Below are 25,414 nucleotides of genomic sequence, written 5' to 3'. Positions count from 1 at the left end.
TGTACGCGTTTGTAGGTTAGGTTGGGTTATCCGCACGGCAAAACGTTCACCTTGGCAAAATAAAAGGTAAAGAAAAAAAAAAAAAAAAAAAAACAAGAGATAAAAAGTACTCCCCGGAGTCGCGTCATCGCGCTGTACGCGTGAATAACAAAAATACAAGGAACATGCATAACATGGAACGTAAAAAACGTGGTGGTGGTGGTGGTGGTAGTAGTAGTAGTAGTAGTAGTAGTAGTAGTAGTAGTAGTAGTAGTAGTAGTAGTAGTAGTAGTAGCCGTGGTGCTGTACGGATTGCAAATTTGAGCGAGTCGTTTTACCAAAAGTTGTGCAATCCGAACCGCATGTATATTACATTATAACATATACCGCCGCGTATGCATACGCACACCTCGTAGCGGATTAATCAATATCGAGTTTTTTATTATTCGAAAATTCCGTCTTTTTTATTTTTATTTTTTTTTTCTATCCTCCGTGTTTGTTGTAATTAACGAAGATAATCGCGTGCAATAGCCCCAGCGATGATATGAAAATTTTCATTCCAACGAGAACAATATTTTGTTTTCATCGTAATACGCAACGTGGACGGGGCTGCAATGTCTCGCCGGATGTTTTTTTGACGAAATTTTGGAAAAACACGCCTCTCGCACCTGAACGGTGATTTCGTTACCTTGGAACGGGGTGGCCGGGGCCGGAGGACGAGAAAATGAAAAATTGTCACCGAGTAGAATTTTCGATTTTCCGCCGCTCGCGCTCTCTTCGTAGAGCCGTTTTAATCGCGAACAAAAAATATTTGATCAATTTATCGCACACACAGCGGCGGGTACGTGAGCCGAACCGCCGCATTTCTGCCCCGCGCCGTGACAAATAAAAAGCATATAACGCGTGCCGAGCTCAAAGACACGCGGTAGTCCTTGAAATTCCCAAATGCATAATACGCGGGTACCGATATGTGTGCAACTTGCAATTCCGCTGTAAAACGAATCACGTCATTCCCGACGCGATTGCGGCGAACAATCTGAGTGGAAATTTATAAGCTCCTCTCGTGTGTATCTCGCGCCGATGAACAAGGTGTATCGTCGGACACGTCCGACTAATTAATTTATTAATTGAGAGATCGAAGGAAATTTTTCATCGCGCTCGTTACGTTCGTATCCTCAACGCCCCTCCTATCGTTCGCGCGAACGATATTCCGACTTTATAACTGCAAGCGAATCGACGACGACGATGGCGGCAAACAAAAGACTTCTGCAACAAAAACAGCGCTCGAATCCGCCGCGGATTTATTTATTCTCGCTCAACGATCGGGAGCAAGTGGAAAGATTTTTGCGTAATGTTCGTCTCGTAAGACGTTGTGTCACGGAATAAAGAAAAACGCGAGATGTCCACCCCTCGGAGAAATTCCGTAACGAGATTTCAGGGTTATGTTGCCGATCTGGTCGGTTTTGTTCTCATCCAAGATGGCTTCCGTCGTTCGCACTTGTTACGCGCATCGGCGTTGCGGGAATGAAAGCGGAAAGATTTTTGCGTCACGTTCGTCTCGTAAGACGTTGTGTCACGGAAGAAAGAAACAGGCAAGATGTCCACCCCTTCGCGAAATCCCGTAACGAGATTTCAGGGTTACGTTGCCGATCTGGTCGGTTTTGTTCTCTGCCAAAATGGCTTCCGCCGTTCGCACCTATTATGCACAGATCGGACGTTGCGGCAATGAAATTCCATTTTCATATTATTATGACGGCGGTCGATAAGGGTTGCCGAGCAAATGATGACAAAGCCCCGCGGCGTTTCGAGTTAAGTGCGAAGGTGACCCGCGGTGATTCACGTGCTGACGACCTCTGGTCGTCTGGGTAAAACGCGCGGGCTGTTTTAGGAGGGGTTAGACGCTCGCCGAAGGAATTCAGGAGAAGTTAGGAGGTGGCCCACCGGCTCCGCTGCATCTCCATAATGTTTCCCACCTCCGATGCCGACGAGAAAATTTTTAACCCCCCCAGAATTTTTTACCACCGAACAACGTCGGCCGTTTTCCTCCCGTTCCGACGCTAGTCTGAAAATCCAAAAAAATAAAAATTATCGAAACGGAATTCGAAGGTTACCAACGAAGTCCGTCGGGTGCGGGAAGGATCGTCTGATGATGAAAAACAATGAAAGATCAGCCCGAAAACGAGGATTCCGTCGTCCTCATCGAATCAACGGTTATAACCTATATATTTTTCTAGAGTCCGAGGTAGCTGAATCGAAAACATCAACAATCGCGATCGTCATTCGGTGGCGATCGGGACGATCGTAGCCGAAAAAAGAGATGCAACGACCGTTCGGTGCATCAGCATCAGCAAACAGCGTGAGCATCGTTTTGAAATCACGTTCTAAATAATATCGTGCGTCATTCGTCCTTTACTTGACATCGTCGCACTCGAGAACGTTAACCCTATAACGTTGGTGCAGCAGCAGCAGCAACAGCAGCAGCTATTCGGAAACTTCAATTCCGAGTAGCCGTTAACAAATACGTAAAAAACGAGAAAAATAAAAAAAAAAAAAAAATAGAAAATGAACGCACACAAAACAAACGACTCATTCCGTTGCACCGACCGAGCGTATCTCATTTATTTTTGCAACCTTCTATTAACGCATAATTAATTGATAATCGAGAATGAAACCAAAACAAAAAAAAAAAACCAAACAATTTTTGTTGTTTTTTTAAATTATACAAGGAAAGTCTTTGGTAAGAAGGATGCATTTCAGTGGAACGCAATATATGAGGTATGTGTATATAATACCATAAGTACGATTATGTGACTCTTAGGCCACTCGGACTTTGAAGATGAAAAGGAGGAGAAGAAAGAAAAGAAGAAAAAAAAAAAGAAAAAAGAAAAGAAAAGAAAACATTCGAGAGGGGGTGGGGGTGGGTGGGGGAGCGAGAGACGAGGGAAAATGCGTGAAGGAGTGCAGGGAAGGTGATAGAAAAGGAAGAAGAGAATGAAAACCAAAACTTGAAGAGGGAAGAAAAAAAAAAGAACGACGAGCGAAGAAAAGAAAGGGAAGCGAGCGAGAAAGAACGAGAAATAATGTGGAATGAGAGAAAGGTTGATCGTGAACATAAACTTCCCCCAGATGAAGGCAAACTCAACGCGCTGCGCCACCGCGACCTCCTCGTCTTCTTTTTTTCTTTCTCTCTCTCTCTCTCTCCCTCTCTCTCTCTCTTTCTCTCTTTCTCTTTCTCTCTCTCTTTCTTTTTTTTCGGTTTTCTTTTCTTCTTTTTTATTCCCCACCACCGAAAGGCGCTGGCACCGCCACCTAGAAGTAATCCTCCCACACAACTTTGGATTTGGATATCACAGACGTGTTTTTAACGCACATCCGTCGCCCGCACACACAATCACCCCGGGGGCAATGTATATATCGCCCCGTCGGGCTCCCCTCTCTCTCTCTTTTATCAATTTATGGATCGTATTTCCATCTCACTCGGTTTTCCCCCCCCCCCGCAATCCAAAGGCAGAACGGAGAGCCAGAGGCGGGCGACATTGGCAGGCGGCAAGCGGTTAGGAGTCTAGAGTGAACTCGCAACTCGCCAAGTCTCGATTCAAACGACGAACGAGTCAGTTGTGATCGCGGTGCCGAACCGTTCGCACGTGTTTTTGAAAAAGAGCGCCCCAACGGCGAACGCTGCGGAGTTTCATTTGTTTTTTTGTTTCAACATTCTGTTTTGTTACTTGTTACCTATTCGTTTCGGAACGCGATCGACGATACGAATTTTCGTTCACGTCACCGACGAGTTTTAGAACCGAAAATATTTGACCGTTCAAATTTTTCGCTTCGAATCACAATTTGGAAAACTGGATTTTCTTCGACGCAGTTTGGTGAAATAATATCGCCGTTTACTCGTTACGTTGCGTTTTTTTTTGTTTTTGCAACCCTCGATTTCGGGGTATCGCTGAACAGAACTTTGCATCCCCGTACTAACGAGGAATATTGAAAAAGAAAAAAAGCTGAAAGACTAATTTTAGAAAAAGTGATTTTACACGATAATTTTCGAAAGATATCTGTAAAATAAACGCGTGTAGTTGAGTTGGACTTAACACGTGGTACCTAGTCGCGCGCCCGACCAAGTGAATGGGAATTTTGTGAAGGAAGAAAACTACCGTTTTATACGTTTAGATAATAAAAAGTGTGTTTTTTATTTTTCCCCGTTGAGAGTTCGACAGAAAAACTTCGGAAGACATTGAAACGAATCAACCGAACATTCGTGGTTTTCTTTTTGTTGGAAAAAAAAATAAAATTCAAAAGTGAATCACAAGTTATTGCTTCGTGTGGTTGGACTTAATAAAAAAAAAACCTTTCAAAATTGGTAAGTTTGTATTTTCTTAATTTAATCATTAATTTATTCACGAATCGCGTCGTCGTCGTCGTCGTCGTCGTCGTCTCGCTTACTTACTTACGTCAGACTTTCGCGAGAAATTGATCAACATTCAATTACTCAACCCTCCGGAGACTTTTACAACTCCGAATAAATCTCGCTCGCGGAGGAGAGAAAAAAACAGAAAAAAAATAGAAAAAACCGTCTATCTCGTTACGCAACGCGAACATTCGGGGAGCATGAAACCTAAAAAAAAATTGACGACATCAAACCCGTGAAAATGTCGGGGTATTTGCTAACCGGCATTGACATTGAAATTTTCGATGAAATAAATTCAAAGAATTTCATAACAGTTGCGAATTACCGCCGCAGGCGCGCGCACCGGAGCGCGTTCTCCTCACGTTCGAATATTCGAAGTTCGAACGCTCCGAAAACCGCGCGTTTCCATTCGAACGTTCGAACTCTGCGGAGAGCGCGCAAAATCCGGACTCAAAAATTTTTTTTCGCTTCCGCTTCTCCGATCCGACGTCAAATCGGATAAGTTCGAAAGAAAGAAAAGTGTGAGAGAGAAAAAAAAAATTCGGAAATCGGCTGAAAAATTTTCGCTCGCGATCAGACCAACGTCCTTTGTATCGCGTACTCGTACCAGCGAGCCGGCGGGGCTTCGTAATTGGAATCTTTGCCTTGATAAATACGTGAACGTTAGCGGGCTAGCCATTGTGATGCAATATCATTGATATTTTTAAACCGCACGTTCGTTATGTCCGTTGGTTACCTCGCGTCACATTACGGTGTAGGTCGAAGAATCGTATCGAAGATAAAGACGGAGAGTAAAATACTTGAGCCAGCTGGAGAGAAAAAAAAAAAAACGTTCGACAAAAAGAATCCGGCAGCTCGTGTTATGCACGTCCGACGTATTTTGACGACGATCGGCCCTCTTATCTGCGCGATAAAAAAAAAAAAAAAAAAAAAAATTTCTCTCCAAAGACTACAACAAAATACAAAAACAATCGCGCTATCTTTATAAACACAATTCGAATCGTGGTCGTTGAAATTTAGCCAACGATTTCCGATAACGATTCCCGGACAATCGATGAATCATAATGTTTTTTTTTGTTTCGTTTTGTTTTCTCCGTCGATCGTGGTCGGAAGGCGTTCGCGAAACGCAAAATTTCGTTTCGTTGGATCGGATCCGAAAGCTCGGGAGCAAAAGTATAGAGGAGGCGTCGGAGCGAAACGATCGTACCTCGAAATCTTATGAAAACGTCGAAACGACACGACACTCGAAATCGTTACGTGCCCGACTGACTACCGTTTTACACGTCGCACAATTAATACACACGCACACGCACACACGCGCGCGCAACGTACAATAATCTTGAGACTGCTCCACTTTCAAATTAACACGTCCTCCTTCTTTCTTCCCCCCTTCACCCCCCTTACCTTCTTCTTCGGACGCACACATTCGCACGTTATCGAGTTACATCACATCGTTATTAATGCACATACTAATATTTATTTGCCGTTTATAAATGAATAACAAATCAACCGAACACCCATCGATAATCGATAATCGATACACACCCGATGACGAGTTGAAAAAAAAAGAAATCCATCGGAAAAATAAAAATGAGAGCGAAATTGAGAAAGAGAAAAAAAAAAAAAAAACAGAAAGAAAGAAAGAAAAAGAAAAAACCACAAAAAAAATTGGCAAAAACACATTTCATTCCGCACTTGAGGAAATTTCGACTGATTGCATAAATAAGATACGAGTTGTTATTATTAATTTTTCGGTGAGAAAAAAGAAATGTCTCACACGCACGTGCGCTACGTGTACGCACATGTGCGTCGTTGTGTGTGTGTGTGTGTACGAGAGAGGGAAGGGGGGGGGGGGAGGGACCGAGAAAAAGAGAGAAAGAGGGAGCAGCTCCTCGTTCAGGGTCGCCCTACTCCAAGCTCTTCGGCACACAGCATGACGACTAAAAGTAGGCCACGGCCCAATTTACTCTCCGTGCTCGGAACATCGCAATCGAGAGGCGCACGTGGTGCGGTATATACCGTGTCTTCTTTCGCGGCGTACATTGCGCGTAAGCGACTCGCGAAGTTTTTCTTTCGAACGAACGTATGACCGACCGCGCTCAACGTACGCCGAATACGGTTTTGCACCCGTAAAACCGCGCGGACCGCAATAGAAAAACTTTCTCACCCTCCTCTCCGTGCAAAATCCGAAATCCGAAGGATGCGCTTCCACCTGACGACGAAACGCGTGGGCGGCATTCGTCGTTGTGCCGAAGGAATTTGGATTTCGATACCGTATTAATGAAACGATATACGTTCTCATCTCCTCGGGAGTATCGAGAATTTACGTTCGTGTGAATTAATAACGTATTCAACGAATGCAATTTCTTCTTTTCTCAGTTTCTTTTTTTTTTTTCCGAAATCTTTTCAACGATCTCATGGGGATTATTTTTTTTTTTTTCAACAAATTTCGAGATCGTCGTCCCCTCTGGATTCGCGACGTGAATTTGCGGATATATTTTGAAAAATCCAAGTCTCGATACGAGATGGAGACGAATTCCCCTAAAAGTGCAAATGTCATTTGCTTTCGGGAGGGGGTGGGGGGAGGCTGAGGGGGGGCATAACGGTACCCACTCTGTGACACAGATACCAAAGCAGAGTTCTCGCGAGACGTTCAAATAGCGTATATATATATATATATAAATATATCGTTCAACTTCCATTATATTTATGGCATAACTTTCCACCCGATGATCCTCCGTTCGCGCCTGACGTTTTTTTTTTTTTTTCATTTTTTTTCTCTCTACTTCGATATATTTCAGAAGAAAAAAAAAAAAAACGTAGTGTTTCAACGGTTCGGACACGATTTGGTCCGATCGATCGATCCACACTGATTTAAAATAGTCATTAGCATACGTGACAATTTATTTCATATTTCGAGACACGTATTACGCGATTGACCGACTTCAAGAATCATATTTAAAAAACAGAAGCAAAAAAAATAAATAAGTAAATAAAAAATCATTTCGAAGTCTGCAGCGTGTGTGCAACATTTTGTTTTTTTTCTTATATTTTCTTATCTCCCATCCGACGAAACGAGCGAACTCCCTCCCTCGGGAATGTTACGCGGGATTCCCAACGGAGTAGGGGGAGAAAAAAAAAAAAAAAAAAACACGAAATAGTCGGGGAAAAAAGCGGGAAGACGGAGCAAAATGAAAATCTTTGGCGACGATCGTGGAGGATTTTTTTTGATTTTCCGACGTGCGCACTCTTTTGTGTCGCTCCGTCGATAACATTTGTTGGGCACGTGCTCGCCTAATCAATTTCCTGTTTGTGCAATCTTTATACTATATCAGTATACTTGCGTATGTAATCTATATATATATATATACACAATTGAACACACGTACGTAACGTACGTAACGTATAACGTATATTTGTTTCTATCCTCATCTGAGGTCTACTACGTGTACACGCTGCACACATGCGATACACACGTTACATTACAAAACGAACGTTTTTGTCTCTGCGCAGCGGCAGCAGCAGACGACGACGACGACGTCGATCGCTCCACGGATTATTTCGTTGTTGTTCTATTTGTTGCGAATGACGCGGCGGTTGAGAGGGCACCGACCAATTCAATTATCGAATGGGATTCACCGGCTGCATTCTCCTAACGTATTCTTCGTTCGTTAGCGCCAATAACGTGATCGGAATCCTCGCCGCGACGGATAGGAGGGGGCGGGCCGATCGTCCTTTGATTTTTCGAACGAGCGTCGTCGCGGAATCGCGGGAAAGTTTTTTTTTTCGTTCCGAAATGGGGCAAAATCGAAGAGCCGAATCGTTGGTCGAACGATCAATTTCGTGGGACGAAACAGTTGAGCGCACCGGGTGGGCGTTCCTAGCGCTGAATCAAACCCTTTGAAACAAAAAAAAAAAAAAAACAACAGAAAAAAAAAAAACAAACAAACAAACAAACAAAAGCAGAGTCGAAGTTTCCAGACAGCGTCGCTAGTCTGTCGCTTTATATAGTCATTGCGCAATAGCAGCGCTTACCGGGGAAACACGTGCCAACGACATCCAACGTATAGTTTATAAACTCGGGCCGTGACGATGACTAGTGCGATTGGTAGCAGCCCCCCCTCCCCTCACCCCCCGATCTACTCGGAAATTGTATAATGACTTATCAATGTTTTCCTGGTATCGTTATCTAGCTTTTTCGCTCATCTTCGTATTTCAATTACTACTAGCTTCCAGTTTTCGGTGGCTCCTTCGAATCCGACCCTCCGATAAGATTCGCGGATCTGGTCGCCCAATTTTTGTTTTTTTCTTTTTTGTTTTTTTTCTTTTCTCCCCCCGCGACGCAAAGGAGACGCGCGCCATTCGTTGGAACCCAGAAGGAAAACAAGTCGCATCGGCAACGAGGGGAGGAAAAAGAGGAGGTACGGTGTTGCGAGAACTTAGTTACATGTACGCGGATGTGTATAAATAAATTACGTACGTATGTACGTAGATTCGACACGTATACGTGTCCCTCCGTGTAATACGTACAGTTAGAGCGGAGCACGTGTCTAGTATTTTACGTTGTAGATCGAGATAGTGTGAAATTGCGTAATTCAATGAAACCGAACTGCGCGCGTTGTATCGAACGTCTTCCCGCTTCTTTTTTTTTCTTTTCTTTTTTTTTTTTTGTTTTTTTTTCAAAATATTTCAAGCGATATCGCTAGCAACGATTTTCCTTTCGATTTTCCATTGTTTGAACGTCTCCCATTTCATTCTCCCTCCAGTACAATTATCCCCGGGCGCGCTCTCTCTCCTCTCTCGAAAAGCATGAGAATAGAGGAAAATGACGAAAGAAAAAAAAGAAAACGAAGAAAAAAAAGAACCGACGACTACGGGCGATAAAAAAAAAAAAAAAAAAAGATGCTAGCGTACGGTGTAATTTATGTGTCATAATCTGAGTACGGCTCGTGGTAGTCGGTTTTACTGCACGGTACTTTGTAATCGGCCGCTTTGAAATTGCGTTTCAAATGAAATCTCGGAGGAGTTGCACAACGACAAGTTTTTCATTTTTTCTTTCTCGCCCTCCGATTTTTCGGTACCTCGGCCGGAGAGAGACGGTGGAGACTCCTCCGTTTTCCAAAGGATTAGAGAAAATATAGAGAGAGAGAGAAAACTAGGGAGTTGGAAAAAGCGAAAGGGGATCGTAAGTCGCAACTGATATATATACACACAACGATATCTATTATATCCGCAACATTATTACGTACGACTAATTTGAAATTGCGTCATCGGAGCCGCGAGTCAGCCAGAGACTGCGTAATGCCCGAGTCCGTTCGGTAAATAACCGAACATCATTCGTATCGGATTAATCGTGCGACGTGTCGATACGGTTCTTCCTGAAGTTGTAATTGCTAGTTTTTTGTTTTTTTTTTCCCTTCCCTTCCTTTCCCTTCCCTTCCCTGCAACCGGCGCAGGATTTTGCGACGCTGGAAAAATCATTCTCGAATCCGAACGTCCGCGGAGGTCGCGCGGAAACCCTGAATCACGGCCGATCGCGTCGCTCCGTCGAAACGAGCGAAACGAGTATCATTCGAGCGAGTGCGCTCGTGTCGCTCTGCGGCGAGAGAAAAAAAAAATTGAATCGGACACGCGCGATTCCGAGGCGCGCGGACTCTGTGGAGTCGGGCGGCCGTGGATCGAGTCGCGGTGATTCATCGGGCGCGCGTAAAATTGCAAGAAGTGTTTTTCGTTTTAATTGGTAACTTCCGCCGTAACGAAAATTCCGAGAACATGCGATCGATAACCGAGAGCGCTTTCGGCCGGCCACGTAACCCGGCCGTACGATGCGCGTTCGACGACGTTCTTACGCCGGCCGGAAATCGAGCGATTTTCCGGCTCCAAACTTCCGCCGGAAAAAGCCGCCGCCGCCGCCGCTGGCGCCGCGCGCGATTTTTTCAACGGTGCGGAAAACGCGGGAACCACCCGCGGTCCCGCGCGACCCGCTAGCGATCGCGTTAGCAGTTCGTAGAGTACGGTATTCTAAAACACGTGGCCGGGGAACGGGGCGCAACCTTGCAGCCAATTGCGTAATCCCGCAAAGCCGCGAGATAAAGAGCGCCCCGCGTCTCGCCCTTTCCCCCCCCCTCCTCGCCATCGGCGGCTCCCTCGCCAAACACCTAGCGAACATCGGCGAACGTCGGAACGGCGTCGCCGCGAACTATTTCGTAGAAAAAAATTTTGCGGCTGAAATTCGTCGCGGCGGATTTTTTTTTTTACCGGAAATCGATCGTTGCTCGGTGAGAATCGCGCGACACCGGCGCGCGTTTCGTCCGGACGACGTGAATTTTCTTTCTTATCTGTCGCTCGCTCGCTCGCTCGGCGTGCGTGAAAAATAAACGAACAGCCGCGTCGCGCGACGCGATCCGCTCGACGCTCGTGGAAACCGGCGGAAAACTTCGCAGTTTCGCGATTGCGACGACTCCGCCGGCATCGGTGAACGGAAATTTTGCTGGCATCGTCCCCGCGTCCACGGTGTACACATGACGCTCGAGGGCTGGCAATTTGACAATCGTTTCAATTTCGCTGTACACGAGCCGCTCGACGTTCGCCAAAAAAATCGACTCTCGTTCGGACAACGATCTTCAGATAGCGCCCGACGACGCGTCGCGCGCTCGCGCGGGATATGGGAATCCTCGGTTTTTCCTTTCGTCACGCATCGTTAGCCGTGTCAGCCGCGTTTCCGGATCGCCTCGGAAAATCTCTGTTCGCCGTTGAACGTCGCGATCTCGTTGTCCGCGTGCGACAACTCGCGCATTGCAAGAACAACGACAACGACGACGACAACAACAACAACAACGCTTGCACGCGACACACGAGGCGGCGAATTAACGATAGGATGACGATGACGTGGAGTTTAGCGGGTGACGCAACGACAGCGATCGAGTCTGGGTCAGTTGGTGAGGGTTGCACAGGTTTCTCTAGGTCGTCGTATTCCAGTTCCTCCTTCCTTCCTCGTGTCGCGCGCAAACGTAACGAGTATACCGAGAAATCGACTGCGTACGACGTCTACACGTACCTACACGTGACGGACGCGCCGTAATATCCGATCGTATTTCCTGTCGCCCGTAAACCGCGCCGATCTAAGGATACTACGGCACGCGGAGGAAGCGATTATCCTTGAATTCGCAAACTCCAATGCCGACGCCGCCTTCTTTGGGATCAAATAAATCGGAATCGTCGCCTCGAACTGAAAAAAAAAAAAAACAAACAAAAACAAAACACTCCCATTCTTCTCCGGAGCGCTGTTATTGTAGCCGTCTCTCTCATTGTCACCCAAACGGAGAAAGAAAAAAAACAAAAAGAACTCGCTTTTTTACATTCCAGGTCAGATAAACGACTATTGACTGACGTTCCCCCCTTGATTTCCTCTGTTCCAGATGTACTAAGAAGACAAATTATGGTGGCAGAGTTTGTCGCCCGTCAGAATGGTTCGCCGATCAACGGTGAGACGGCTTGTCTGAATCTGAACATGCCCGGTGGTCACGGTATGGCGCACGCCGGGCACGGCGGACCGCACGGCGGTCACCACGGTCAACCGATGCCGCCGTTGAGTCACCCCGCGCATCCCGGTCACCCGGGTCACCACGGACCCCCCACAACGCCCCAGCACTCGCACAGCGACACGGAGAGCCAGGGCGGTCACCCGGACAATTACGGTCCCAATTTCGACCTCAGGAAGGAACTGTTCTCCCAGAGGAAACAGCGGGAGTTCATACCGGACAACAAGAAGGACGACAGCTACTGGGACCGTCGCAGGCGGAACAACGAGGCGGCCAAAAGGTCGCGGGAGAAGCGCCGTTTCAACGACATGGTACTGGAACAGCGAGTGATGGAGCTGAGCAAGGAGAATCACATACTCAAGGCACAGTTGGAGGCCATACGCGACAAGTACGGCATATGCGGCGAGAGCGAGATAAGTTCGGAGCACGTGCTGGCCGCCTTGCCGACGGAGGCGCCGTTGGTAAAGAGGCCCAAGTTACCGCAGGCCGCCGCGATCCTGTACGCGAGATCGCCGAGCCCGGTACCGACGTCCGTCATTCACCAGCCGGTCAGCGGCGCCAGGTCGCCGAGATCGCCCGCCCAGTTGTACGTACCGGAGACGACCGCCTATCCGGAAACCGACAGTTTTCAATACGCCTACACGCATCCGGCGATGCACTTCGACACCACGAGTGCCCTGAACCTATCGAGAGGCAGGAGAACCCAGTCGCCCTTCGAACTGTCGTCGGGAAGCGGCGACGAGGGCGGACCCCAGGTGAGCGCCGCCCAGACAACGGTGAACAACAGTCTGCCCCACAAGTTGAGACACAAGTCCCGTATCGGGGACAAGGACGCGGCTAGCGCTCTCCTGGCTCTGCAGGGAATAAAGCAGGAACCGGGACCGAGGGCCTCGCCGCCCTGGGACAACGAGGGTTCGAGCGACGAGAGGGACTCCGGGATATCGTTGGGCGCCGAATGGACGGGTCCCGGTAGTCTGGCGCCCGTGCCCGAAAGCGAACACGAGGTCAAGTCGAGGCTGGATCGTCTTGCGTCGGAAGTAGCTTCCCTCCAGTCGATACTGCGCCTGGGCAAACCCGGCGACGGTCAACAACAAACGCAGCAGCAGCAACAGCAACAGCAGCAGTCGACGCAACAGCAGCAGCAGCAGCTACCTCAGCAGCAGGTGGTAACGCAGATCGCTACCAGTGCGGCGCAGTGAAGGGAGATAATGTAAACCGAATCCGGCCGCACGGTTGGAATTGATATGGTTTTTATTTCCTCGCCATCGAAGCACGCGCACGCCCCTCCCCCCCCGCCCCCCGATGAACGGACTGAAATTAACGTCACCTCGAACACCGCCGAGGTGAACGATATGTATTTTGTATCGCGAGAGCTTTCTCACCGTTGTTTCGTTGTTTCTAATCATTTATCATTGTTTATTACACTAAACGATTATCGTATTGTATGTATATTGGATATATTCTCGAATCCTTGTCGAAGGGGAACGAGAAGATCGAAGAGATGGAAGAAAATTAAAGTATAAAAATTAACAAATAAATCGAACAACGAACAACAACGCGGAGAATATTCGGTTAGGAAGGCGGCTGCGAAATCTTTGCTATCCATTTGTCGCTGCGGCACAAGAAAAAAAAAAAAAAAAACAAAGAAAAACACTATGATAAAATACAAGAAATAAGTTGTTTCTCGTGGAACGAAACTCGTCGTCTTCTCAAATCATAACCTATGATACGAAATAATAAGTAGATACTACACGATGATTGAATTCGAGTATCTTCGTCGTATGAAAAAAAAAAAAAAAAGATAACATTTCTACACAACATTTTTAATACTACCAACTATTCTACCTAATATCGTTGCACATAATAAAATTTTACACATATCTCCATATAGGTATATATATATATATATATATATATACATATGTATATGTGTGTATATATATAATCACCTGCTGCTGAAATAATATTATTAATTCTTTAATATTATTATTATATAAAAAAAAAAAAAAAAATGAGAATATATATAGAGCTATACGAATTTTCTTATCGACTAAACGTTAACGGTAACGATAATAATCATAATGATGATAACAATAATGATGATGATAATAACACTAATAATCTTGATAGTAATAATAGTGATGATTTATGGATACTATTCGCTTATTACCAATACATATATAGTCCTATGTGGCTGCATAAAATTACTATTACCACTATAACCGCATACCTAATCGCTACTATACATATGAATATGAAGAAAAATCAAGATTAACTGGTTTGAAAAGCAACGAAAAATTGCTAATGTTTTTCCCAACAATTTACGACACGACTATTGCACCACCGATGTTGTATGCATTAGTTTTTTTTCGCTCTAATAACTAGTTACATTCTCCACAACCGCCGTTAACCATCACTGCCACGATATATCCCTAAGAAAACCAATGATTATTATCAGGTAATCAGTAATCGATAAATCAAAAAAAACAATATATATATATATATATAAAAAACAATAAAAAAGAGAACGAATAAATTAATTAACGATATAACTAACGATGAACGGTAATTCTAAATTCTTAAAAAAAAATACTTACTTCACACACATGCTTCGTTCAGTTTCATTCTAATGACATTTTTAATTTTATCTCGAAGTCTTTCGTTTTCGGTCTGATTTTACGTCTAGCGTTACGTCACTTAGTTCTTGCTATTATTATTATTGTTGTTGTTGTTGTTGTTGTTTTTGTTGTTGTTGTTGTTGTTGTTATTATTGTTGCTGTTGTTGTGTAGTAGTGTTACTGTATAGTAAATTTGTGAAATTGAACTTATGATCATTATTATTGCTACTATCATGGTGAAATAGAAGATCTTCCGTCGAATCGTTGATAAAATTTATTGTTCGTCGCTAACAATCGATCGATCTGTTACCGATTCGTCACTGTTCGCATTGTCTTTGTAATTATCATTACCATTAATTACCACGCTAACGCTAATATTTGATTCGTTACTGCGCCCGACTACCGAAATCATTGACCACCACACCGTCGCTCGTGTGAACATCGTAATTGAAGATCTTCAATTTCGACGACCGAAACTCGTATGTACTGCGTACAAACACTAAACATATATAAATATATCATACATTATGTGTATAGCTATAAATATGTACATGTATCAATCATATTTCGTCTCATATACACGCTCTATTTTTCAAAGAATGGGAAAAATTAAAGAGAAACTATAATAGCCGTATCGTAGCCGTAACTTATACATCCACTATGTACACTTGGCGAGGTGATGAGAGAAACAGTTGGGCGTAAGTCCGCGAGAATTCGGATCGGTAACGCAGGCGCCCAATATTTTCATTACCTACGTGTTTGTTCTATGCAATTGTTTGCATTGTTCATTTGTTTATTGTACGTGAACTGATTTGTCGAGCATCTGCGATACCGATCGGAATTCTCACCTAGTTACGGTCAACTGATTCACTTGTGCGTTGGTGTCGCAAGTGTGTGCCTTTTTTGACTTTTCGAATTCAAATTTCGGGAGACGGTAAAAAATCGCGAACGGAAAAAAAGTGGTCGATTATTCGATGGGAACTATTTTATACATCATTCGTGTATACACGCGAATGTTAAGAGAAAGGAAGGAGGAAATGAAAAGGAAAGAAATATTTGAAAAAAGAGAAAACAAAAAAAACTATTTGATTAACGAAAATAAGCAACATATTCTGAGATCATCTAACTAATAATTAAAAACTAGGAGAGATTTGAGAGACGTGAAGTGTATTCGAATTTAGTACCGCTATAATTTTAATGGGTCGTCGATATATAAATAATATGATATCGTACTATGCACTACGACTTTGTGTGAAAAAAACAAATATTTACGAATAACGATATTTATAAATTGTGTAAAAAAAATATTTTCTCATGAACTCGAAAACTCTTTTTCATTCACACGATGATAAATTCTATTTTATATTATTATACGATCCATAAAATAATCGCGCGTACGTTAAAATAATAGGATATACACAGTGTAATATTTAAACAAAACGTGAAAGATTTAAAAAGAAAATTAAGTCTATTATACCTATTTACCAATAGTAATAATGTGGCGACTGTAATAATAATAATATCTATAACAGTAATAACTATAGAAAAAAAAACCAATTTACATTATTGAACATATTGCGTAGATGATATTATTATTGTTATTTTATTATTATTATTCCTGCTACCATTATTACTATATTATTATTACATATATATTATCGATAATAAGCACTACTAATATAACGTAACCCAGAAATTATTTATTATATTAACCGTCTATTGCGAATAATATTCATTATTATTGTTATTATTATTATTATTATTATTATTATTACGATCGATACTATTATTTAAAGAAAAACTAAAATGAATGAATCAATAAATAAACTCACCATACACATATACTATAATATTTTCTATTATTGAATCGATATAGTTGTAATAATTAAACCGTTATCGGTAATAAGATAAGAAAGAATTTCAGTAATTAGTGTTACTACATGCTAATGAACCGGTAATCTATGTTACTATTGATTATCATTAATATCATTATTGTTTGGTTAAGAAAAAGTAAAGAAAAGAACGATAAAAAAAGAAAATAACGTATAGTTCGCATATATTACTTGGATGTGATATTTATTGTATACTACTATGTAGGTACGGCAATTAAATAATGATGATAATAATAATAATAATAGTAATGAAGATGACGATGATGATAATGATAATGATAATAATGATAGTAATGAAGATGATGATGATGATTGTAATATGGCCGATCCTCTGCAAGCCCAATACAAGACTGTTTATTACTATATTGGTGTTTTTCGAGGGAGAGATGAAAGAGATGTGAAAAAAAAGTAAATGGTTTTCCTTTGTTTTATTATTATTATTATTATTAGAATAATAATAGTAATATGTAATTTGTTTTTATATCGTTTGCTATTATATAAATATATATATATATAAATAAATATACGTATTGATAATAGAATAAGTATATAAAGTATCTCTATCTACATATATATATATATATAATAATTACTAAGATAATAATTTATGATTTGTGAAAATAAATAAACGAGTAATAATAATTCAATGAAATTAAAATGATTGAATGAATTGAAAGAAAACAAAAAAAAAAACAATATTAATTTAATTGAACGTCTATTTTATTATAGGATTATTACTATCAATTTGAATGAACTATATAAATACATCAATTATAACTATAACGCGATTGGGGTAGAGTTTTGAAATTGTTTTTCGAATGCTAAAAAAAAAGAAGAAGAATAGCCAATCGCGGTTGATATGTGAAAAATGAAACCTTGATATGCCTTAGAAACCGTACGCGTTGTATTGATAAAAACTCGGAATAGCAGTTTCGTTTTTATTTAATATTATTCTTTTTTTTTTCTCAATCAATCATGCTCACCTATTGATGAATTTTTACTTTTTTACTATAATTTCGGAGTGTCTAGAAAAGATCAGTTGGATAATAGGAGAATTGGACGAAGAGAAAAAAAGAAAAACGGTTTTAGAACTGTTACTTTATGGAGAACAATTTCAAAACGCGCCATGACGTACTAATATTACATAATTGATATACATATAAGCATATGTATATATATTTATATATTATCTACTGGATATTTGAATTTTTATAGTAAAAAGAAGAAAAAACATAATGAAAAAAAAAAAAGAAGAAAAAAATAACAAAAACAATTTACTCAGGAGGTAACTGTATATTGGACTACAAGTGATCGTTTATTATAGTGTAGCTTTTTGATTATTGTCCAAATAAATATAATAATGATGCGATTGATACAATGATGATGCAGCGAGTAGTTGATAAGGAAAAATATAATTATTATTATTAATAAAACACAAAACATATATTTATATATTATACATATAAGCGTCGACTGGTGAATAAATGTGCCTAGTAATAGGACTATGTTTATGAAATTGATAATCTTGCATTTATTCTCGTAATCTTACCCCGACCTTGTCTGATTTCAATTTTGCGCTGTCATGGAAGTTGCTCCGATGATCAATCGAAAAATATGATCAGCGGGTTCTTACTATGGGTGAGAAAGAAGCAGTACTCATTCTCAGGCAAATCTTGCCATCTCCAACCGACGTTTCCCAACAGTTTCGCCCGAATCATGCACATCGGTTTCAAGAAATTAGAAATTGGAGTTCCGAAGCGAAGAGTTTTCTGTTTTACCGACTAGATCGGATCGGCGCGGCAGGAACTCGGCGAGGGAGGGGGTCTGCTGCATTGGAATTCTCAACGCGATGAGGTATCCACGTAAGGGTGCAACCAAAGTTATTCAAACAATTAACGTTAGGGTTCTGAAAGTTGACTGACTCATGAATCATCGATGTAGAATACATTCCAACACATACCTAATTGTATATTGAATAAGTTTTTCATCAGATTTCATTCCATGATAAGCGTATTATTTCAACACAAAGAATGCGTCTGCTCGAGTAACTCGGCAACAGCATTTCAATTATTTTACGATGCATTAAGTAGGTGCATTGAAAGGCTAATCGATCTATTCTTGACTGCTTGGCAGGTATGGGTAGTTCGTTTCATTGTCAGGCATGCCACAGACGTATTGTTCTCGAATTGTGGATTCGAAATGCTTCGTGGGCTGCCTATGTTTTATCTGGAAACCAATATCAAAAAGGAGATGATGAACCAGGATCAAACGTCTTGTTGTCGCCTCAAGATACATCTCGACAAAATTAGGGAGGTTAGATTGGATCGGTCAAAAAGTTTGAATAGATGTGCAACTCGGAGGTGCGTTGACACGGGTTCAATGCAAAATTGCGTACAGTTAAGCGTCGGTAGGAAAACGAAAAGTAAAAATTACGAAAAAAGAGAAGCCATTCGAAAATTGTAGGTTTGAATCTTCTTATACCTAGGGAAATATAGGGACGATAACTTGATCAATTCAGTTTGGAGATTCGCAAGAGTTTGCAAAAAAAAGGATAACCTGTATCAAAAAAAAAGGTTAAGTTGGATAATGAACATAATGAGTTTGATTAAAGAGAAACTATGATAGCCGTAACGTAGCCGTAACTTATACATCCACTATGTACACTTGGCGAGGTGATGAGAGAAACAGTTGGGCGTAAGTCCGCGAGAATTTGGATCGGTAACGCAGGCGCCCAGCATTTTGATTACCTACGTGTTTGTTCTATGCAATTATTTGCATTGTTCATTTGTTTATTGCACGATAACTGATGTACCGAGCATCTGCAATACCGACCGACTCAAGCGCCATTAGGAAGAATAAAAGTAAAAATCACAAAAAAAGAGAAACCATTCGAACGAAGTTGGTTTTAATCTTCTTATAACCTAGGGATACGTATGTAATCCAACTCCGGAAAAACAGAACCGTCAAATTAATTCATTTAGAACCAAAACTGATCGAGATGTCTTAATATCACAGTAATAAATTGATGATAACTTCATGAATTCAGTTTGCAGATTGGCAATAGTTTTCAAAAATAAAGGATAACCTGCATAAAATAAAAGGTCAAGTTGGACAATGAAGATAATGCAGGGTTTGATTATCTTCATTTATTTGGGTACGCAGTTAGAATATTATCAATTGTCAACTTGTCACAAGTACAATTCGGAAGTTAAATCGATTTTGCAACAATATCAGTGAATCGCTACGAGGATTCGTAGTAGTTAACCGATTCGATAAGTGAGATGGAATCTCTTCATTCCACGACCGACGATGGGGAAATTATTTTCATCGAGAGATACAGAATATTCAAAGCGTTGCCGCGTCTCTGCTCATTTTCGTTTCTTGCATTTGGTTCGCCCTCGACGTCGTCGTGATGAATTCGGTCTGGAGTCAGTTTTTTTCGAAGATCTACCGACATCAGACGGCAAAGGAATCGGACACAACCAAAAATAGAGAAAAGTGAAACATGAGATTATTACACTTTTACTTCATCGTTCGCAATCCGCATAGCATTTCTCCGTAATTTTTTTTTTTTTCATTCGACAATCACCTGTGAACTCGGCTGACTGGTACCGATGTGTGTTTCTTCAAGGTAAGATGCTGCTGGACCAATTCAGCCAGTTTTCCCTGCTGCGCGAGCATCGAAAGAAATGTACAAATAAATTCGTCGTAGTTGTGCGTCCTTCTGCAGTCGTCGATCTGAGTGAAGAAATAAAACATTCGTAAAGAAAACAAATCACTGGACAAATCATCGATCGAAACATTTGAAATGCTTCAATTTACTTTGTACTTATTTCTCTTGTCGTTTTCATCCTTCAAACTATTCTCGCATATGCTTATCTCGTGCTCCAAATTTTTCAGCAGCGCCAGAAGATCCTTCGGAGCAAAAGTGTGGGGCTCAAAGAGTTCGGGGTACTTGGAGCATAATTTCGGATCCATTTTTTCGACCTTTTTCTCCTCGGTAACCGTGTCCCCGTTGCTAGTTTTCACCCGGGCGTGCGGTATCCTCACCTCGCCGGAGAGACAAACTTTTTTATGCAAATGCCCGCTGTCGGAGACCAGCCTCTTCCCGTTGATATTTATGTTGCCCAACGAACGACCTGGAAAGACGAAGATTTTTTCGGTTCTTTCGGACCAAAAAGTCGTCGAGAATTAGCTCGATTCACTCACTTAATCCCGTCTCATGTTTTTCATCACCTGCCACACGGATGACGACAAATTTTTTGAAGTCCTTCGTCGACGTGGGACTGCTCTGACCGGAGTTCCAGCCCCAAGCTTTGGAGAAAAAAAAAAAAAAAAAACAAAATGAAAATGTCAGTCGCGTGAGGAGGGAGAAAGAAAAAAAAAAATAAAACTGACGTCTAGCTGTGTGTTCTGTTCATCAAATCTTGTTAACCGTTTTCCGTACCTACTGCCCTAGTAAAAATTTCTAAGGCAAACGTGATTCGGACAGTTATGTACACACAATTATAGGTTCATATCGCATTACGTACACACGGATATTAGCCTCGTTTCCGAATCGAATGAGAGAGGAAGAAGAGTTTTAAATGACACGAGGACTTTGTGGATCTGAATATTCGAACTCACGGGTTTTATTTGTAACTTTTGACACGGAAAGGGGAGTCGAAAATGAATATTGAAGAAAGATGGCTGCAGTGCACGTGGAGAGCCTGTTAGAATAGAAGCTAGTTCGAACGTTCTGCTAACGTTAATAGCGCGGATCAAGAAACAAGTTCACTTAACTGTACCCTGGAAAGAAGGCAGAAGTGTCAATAGAACTACTCTAATTGTACGCAGACGTGTGAAACACGTATAAGAAGATTTCGAAGCGTGAGAAAGCTCTCAGTGATGTCCGAGCTCTGACCCGAAGATGACAGTCGCCAAGAGACTGGAGGTTTATTCGTTGCTCTTAGGATTCATCGGGGCGATTGCGGCATCCAAGTGTCCCGAGCCCAGGAAACCGCATCTGACGAGCTGCACGATTTTTTATAACTGCGTTAATTTACCCGGCGGTGGTTACGTCTGGGCTCCAGCTAGATGCACTAACGGTCTGGTGAGTTTCGCAACAATTTCTGAAATCTCCGGTTCCAAAATACGAAAATTCGTCATCTTGCCATCTCCGAGAAGCCAAATGGCGCTTTAGTTCGTCAAAATTCATTCGACACCCCGTCGAAAGCGTCGTACGAAGTTCCGAGGTGGGCTAAAAACGACCACAAAATGGCGGCTGTCCCCAATTCGTGACCGTCACGTTGTTACACGAAGTAAAAACTGTTTCAGGTTTTTCAGCCGTACCTAAGGATTTGCGTTCTGCCCGGAGACTCGTGGACTTGCGATATTCTGGCTACCGAACCACCGGAAACAACGACGAGAGAAATGCCGGAGCTGATAGATTCGACGCTAACGAGTTATTTGGGATACGGCGAGGACGACGCTTCGAAATACGGTGAGCCCGTCGACTCTTATTACAAATTGGACAGATACACGGAGCCTTCCGAAACCCACTCCACGGTGACACCGTACCCGTTGATCGAAGTCACGGCGCCTAATTCCTACATAAATCAAATCGACAGCACCATTCAGAACATCGGTTTACCGATAGCGATAAAACACAGCGAGGACAACTACCTCTACCACTTCGTCAATGGACAACAAGTGCTTTCCACCCCCGCGAACGCTAACAGCGAACAACTTCAGACGCATCTGCAACATCTGAGCGAACTTTTGGAAAGATTAACCGCCAATCAAGGCGTCGGTATTCCTCACGACAGACAACCACCTCTGTACGCAACCACCACCACGACGACCCCGAGATCCGCGATCGATTACGCCGGCGATTACAACGGCAACGATTTTCTTTCGAACGGATATTCCAACGAGAAACAAGGCTCGGCGATACTGAATTTTTTGCTCAAAAATTATCTACAAAAAAACGAAGGGCAGAGTAACGGAGTGTTCTCGAATTTGGGAACTATAGCAAAACTGAGGACTGCGGAGCAGACCACTCAAAAGGCGAACGACGAGCCCCACGGGGTCCCAACGACGACGGAGCCGGTGGATCTCGAGATAAAAGGGCACCAGTCCGAAGATAACATCGTCGTGGTGAGCGACAGTTTGAATAACAAGCAGTATTTCACGATCGGCAAATACAAGAGCATAGCTCACCAACTGCTGAGCGAAACGGTGGAACTTTTGCCCTGCACGAACGGAGTGCGACTACCGAATTCAACGGATTGCACAAGATATTACAGCTGCGAACCGAGCACGGCCAAGATCCGGCAGTTTTCTTGCCCCGAAAATACAGCGTTCAATCAGTACAAGAGACTGTGCGAAACCGGCGAGTACGCTCTGTGTAAAAGTGAGGCGACAAAAACGGTTCTGAGAATTTCCCACACGACCGTCGCTCCGAAAATGAACGGCGATAACGGAGAAGCTTCGAAGGAGAATACGGAAAATAAAAGCCCCTGCCAGACGATCGGAAAGCACAGTGATCCGACGTCCGAGAAACATTATTATCTCTGTTTTTCGGAAAAGGATAGATCGAACGACATGAAATTCCAAAGGATGGTTTGCCCGAATAGTTTGATTTTTTGCGAGGATAAAAATTTATGCACAACGAGAAAACGGTGCCGCCAATTCCAGTCCTAAGGATAAGGTTGTTCGATTCACTTACCCTGAGTAGGTGAATTAAACGCCGAACCGATCTCTGATGAGGTATCGGTACTCGACGAACTGTGGGCCGGAGAAGTTTGGATTCTCAGAGGTGTAGCGTAATCCAATGCGCACATAACGACCTTCTCCATACCGCTGAAACGATTTAGAAATTATAAACTTCGGTACGGTATAACTGAAAATACAAAATGGCCGCGGGGTGACAAATTGTCTTGCGATTCCCGGTCGAAAAATTCTCCCCTGATCGACCGCAGGGTTTCTTCAGTCAATTTGCAAGCTTCGAGTGTCTGAAAACTCAGAGTTTGGATACTAATTCCCCGTCAATCGTCCGAAAGAGCGATCTAGAATTGCGAGGTGAACCGCGGCCATTTTGTTTTTTCTATCGAGTCCGTAAATGGCGTAATAAATCAACGATCGGTTACCTATTTTCGGTTTTAACGACACAGCTGTTACTGCCAGCGGCAGAATTCTCCCCAGATTCAGCTGTAGTTTCGCACTGTTCTATGCTGATAGTCGGAATGGCTATCGTACCGTCGGAATTCATTTTATTCAGCCCGCTACCGTCGTCGCAATTCTTTTCACCGCATTCTTCCTTCTTGTGCGAATCGGAAAATTTTTCCCCACGTTCTACGTCGAGCCCGGTAGTTTTATCCCCCGAGTTATCGGAGTGGCTCAGTTTAACCAGCTGCTGAAGAGCTTCGAGAACGATCTGTCTGTTCGTCTTGAGCATCGTAAGTTTATGGGATATCGCGAGTCTCCTGTCCGGAACAACTGCCATCAGATTAAAACGAATGTCCTGGAGTTGTTCTCCGGTCGCCATTCCCAATCTATCGGTGATCACTCGTCGAAACTGCTCGGTCCATTCTTCGTGCTCTCCCCACGGCCCGTGATCCATCGGATAAGGTTTCAAACCGTCGAGTTCGAAGAGCCTTCCATTTATCGGTACGTAACTGACGAAGTGGAAGGCTTCTCCCGTGAACCTGCCGGTTGACATCCCCGTGTTTTTGTCCTGTCGTCTCTTCGCCTGAGGCATCGCGTGGGAATTGTGAGCACAGGCTAATTCGGGGGTATTACCTATGGCCCATCCCTTGTTTTCGGGGCACATACCGGACGTGTGAATTTTTAAACGAGATAAAGTTGTGCCTAAATGAATCGAGGGACAGTTTAAAAGAACTGACAATAGTGCGTGGGTGGCGCAACTGTTCGGAACGACCTAGAATTGTTAAATATCGTAATTAGTTTGTCAAATTTATAACTCAGTTGAGTGTAATTTGTTAGTTTGCGATGGCGTGAGATAAATGGTTTTTTTTTTTTTTCAATTGACCTGTTGGGCGAAGAATATATTGTTCACAATGTCCTCGTCCTTGACAAAACTTTCATCCTGTTCGACGACCTTTCGTCGGGATCTTCTTTCCTCGATCCATCTGAAGAGAAATATAAACCCGTAGATAGGGCCCTCCAAAGATTTTTGCAGATCGTATATTTCCTCGACCTGAACACCTTTTACCCCGAAATCCTCTAGGAGCAGGGTAAATAGGCCTGGCAATAAACTAAATTATTAACAAAGTGTATTATGTACGAGTGCTTTGGAAATTGCAATGAACTACGGGATGAGGAGTTAAATAATAAATTCAAACACATTCCAACGGTAGCAGTCAGGATTTATTAACTTTCTAGAAGAAGGATGTTGAGATAAAAAAAAAAAACACATTTACAAGGATAATAACATAAATGGAGACAGAGTGACGAAATTAGTTTATTGGGATACATCGAGGAACACAGATTACATGGATTAACAATGATGAAGTGCGTGGTTATTGGATTCGGATTGGAAGAGTATTCAAATCGTAATTTCCGCGCCGTGGCCTTTCGGAGGCTGCAGCAACTGAGATTTGTGTGATTATTGCGCACCTGGATCACTTTCCAACTCGAGCCAACCTTCTGTCAGGCGGTTTATGTCGACCGGCATAATTGTTAATTGAATAGTCCATCTATTCTCTGAATCAATTATCCCATTATCGAATGATTAGAGGATAATTTTGATATCGAAAAACCGGCGCTATCTCCACGCTTTTCTTTGTCAGAGACCACGAACATCGCGCACCTACGGCAAACTGTCAATTAATAGAATAACATGGCGTCGTTTAGTTATCGACGCCATAACGCGCCGACGCCAACGGTACAAAATGGCCAAAAACCGTCGCGACGACGCCCTTGAAATGCGCTTGAAAAATTTCCCCTTCAAATTAGTCCACGAAATGGCCAAAA

The 25,414-nt window shown here is 42.6% G+C and overlaps 3 protein-coding genes across 3 annotated transcripts; 2 read left to right on the top strand and 1 right to left on the bottom strand.

The window, feature by feature from the left end:
* Positions 1 to 11,249: 11,249 nt before the first annotated feature.
* On the top strand, positions 11,250 to 16,745 carry LOC105684013 (homeobox protein prospero). The gene is made up of 2 exons (XM_048655920.1): positions 11,250 to 11,325; positions 11,806 to 16,745. Exons 1-2 carry the CDS (start codon positions 11,265 to 11,267, stop codon positions 13,125 to 13,127), a joined length of 1,383 nt encoding a protein of 460 aa, XP_048511877.1. The 5' UTR covers positions 11,250 to 11,264; the 3' UTR covers positions 13,128 to 16,745.
* A 2,824-nt stretch (positions 16,746 to 19,569) lies between these two features.
* Positions 19,570 to 25,317, bottom strand: LOC105684012 (ubiquitin carboxyl-terminal hydrolase calypso). Its single transcript, XM_012397072.3, has 8 exons — positions 25,058 to 25,317; positions 24,471 to 24,685; positions 23,569 to 24,359; positions 23,148 to 23,281; positions 20,648 to 20,752; positions 20,261 to 20,577; positions 20,028 to 20,176; positions 19,570 to 19,885 (listed from the first exon to the last, which is right to left on the bottom strand). Exons 1-8 carry the CDS (start codon positions 25,113 to 25,115, stop codon positions 19,807 to 19,809), a joined length of 1,848 nt encoding a protein of 615 aa, XP_012252495.2. The 5' UTR covers positions 25,116 to 25,317; the 3' UTR covers positions 19,570 to 19,806.
* LOC125501073 lies at positions 21,153 to 23,141 on the top strand. The gene is made up of 2 exons (XM_048655921.1): positions 21,153 to 21,530; positions 21,755 to 23,141. Exons 1-2 carry the CDS (start codon positions 21,348 to 21,350, stop codon positions 23,120 to 23,122), a joined length of 1,551 nt encoding a protein of 516 aa, XP_048511878.1. The 5' UTR covers positions 21,153 to 21,347; the 3' UTR covers positions 23,123 to 23,141.
* Positions 25,318 to 25,414: the final 97 nt, after the last annotated feature.

The sequence above is a fragment of the Athalia rosae genome, chromosome 5, assembly GCF_917208135.1.
Source record: "Athalia rosae chromosome 5, iyAthRosa1.1, whole genome shotgun sequence".
NCBI classification, from domain to species: Eukaryota; Metazoa; Arthropoda; class Insecta; order Hymenoptera; family Athaliidae; genus Athalia; species Athalia rosae.
Note: the sequence above shows the minus strand (reverse complement) of the source record. Positions and strands in the feature narration are given on the sequence as shown.

What these genes read in the sequence shown, in the direction of transcription:
- LOC105684012 (XM_012397072.3), bottom strand. Translation starts at nt 25,115, where the DNA reads ATGCCGGTCGACATAAACCGCCTGACAGAAGGTTGGCTCGAGTTGGAA. An exon ending in GTCGTTAAAACCGAAAATAG is followed by an intron (nt 23,282 to 23,568) that starts GTAACCGATCGT and finishes AAATCGTTTCAG; the next exon opens with CGGTATGGAGAAGGTCGTTA. An exon ending in GTTTAATTCACCTACTCAGG is followed by an intron (nt 20,753 to 23,147) that starts GTAAGTGAATCG and finishes TTTTCTCCAAAG; the next exon opens with CTTGGGGCTGGAACTCCGGT.
- LOC125501073 (XM_048655921.1), top strand. Translation starts at nt 21,348, where the DNA reads ATGACAGTCGCCAAGAGACTGGAGGTTTATTCGTTGCTCTTAGGATTC. An exon ending in CTAGATGCACTAACGGTCTG is followed by an intron (nt 21,531 to 21,754) that starts GTGAGTTTCGCA and finishes AAACTGTTTCAG; the next exon opens with GTTTTTCAGCCGTACCTAAG.
- LOC105684013 (XM_048655920.1), top strand. Translation starts at nt 11,265, where the DNA reads ATGACGATGACGTGGAGTTTAGCGGGTGACGCAACGACAGCGATCGAG. An exon ending in GATCGAGTCTGGGTCAGTTG is followed by an intron (nt 11,326 to 11,805) that starts GTGAGGGTTGCA and finishes CCTCTGTTCCAG; the next exon opens with ATGTACTAAGAAGACAAATT.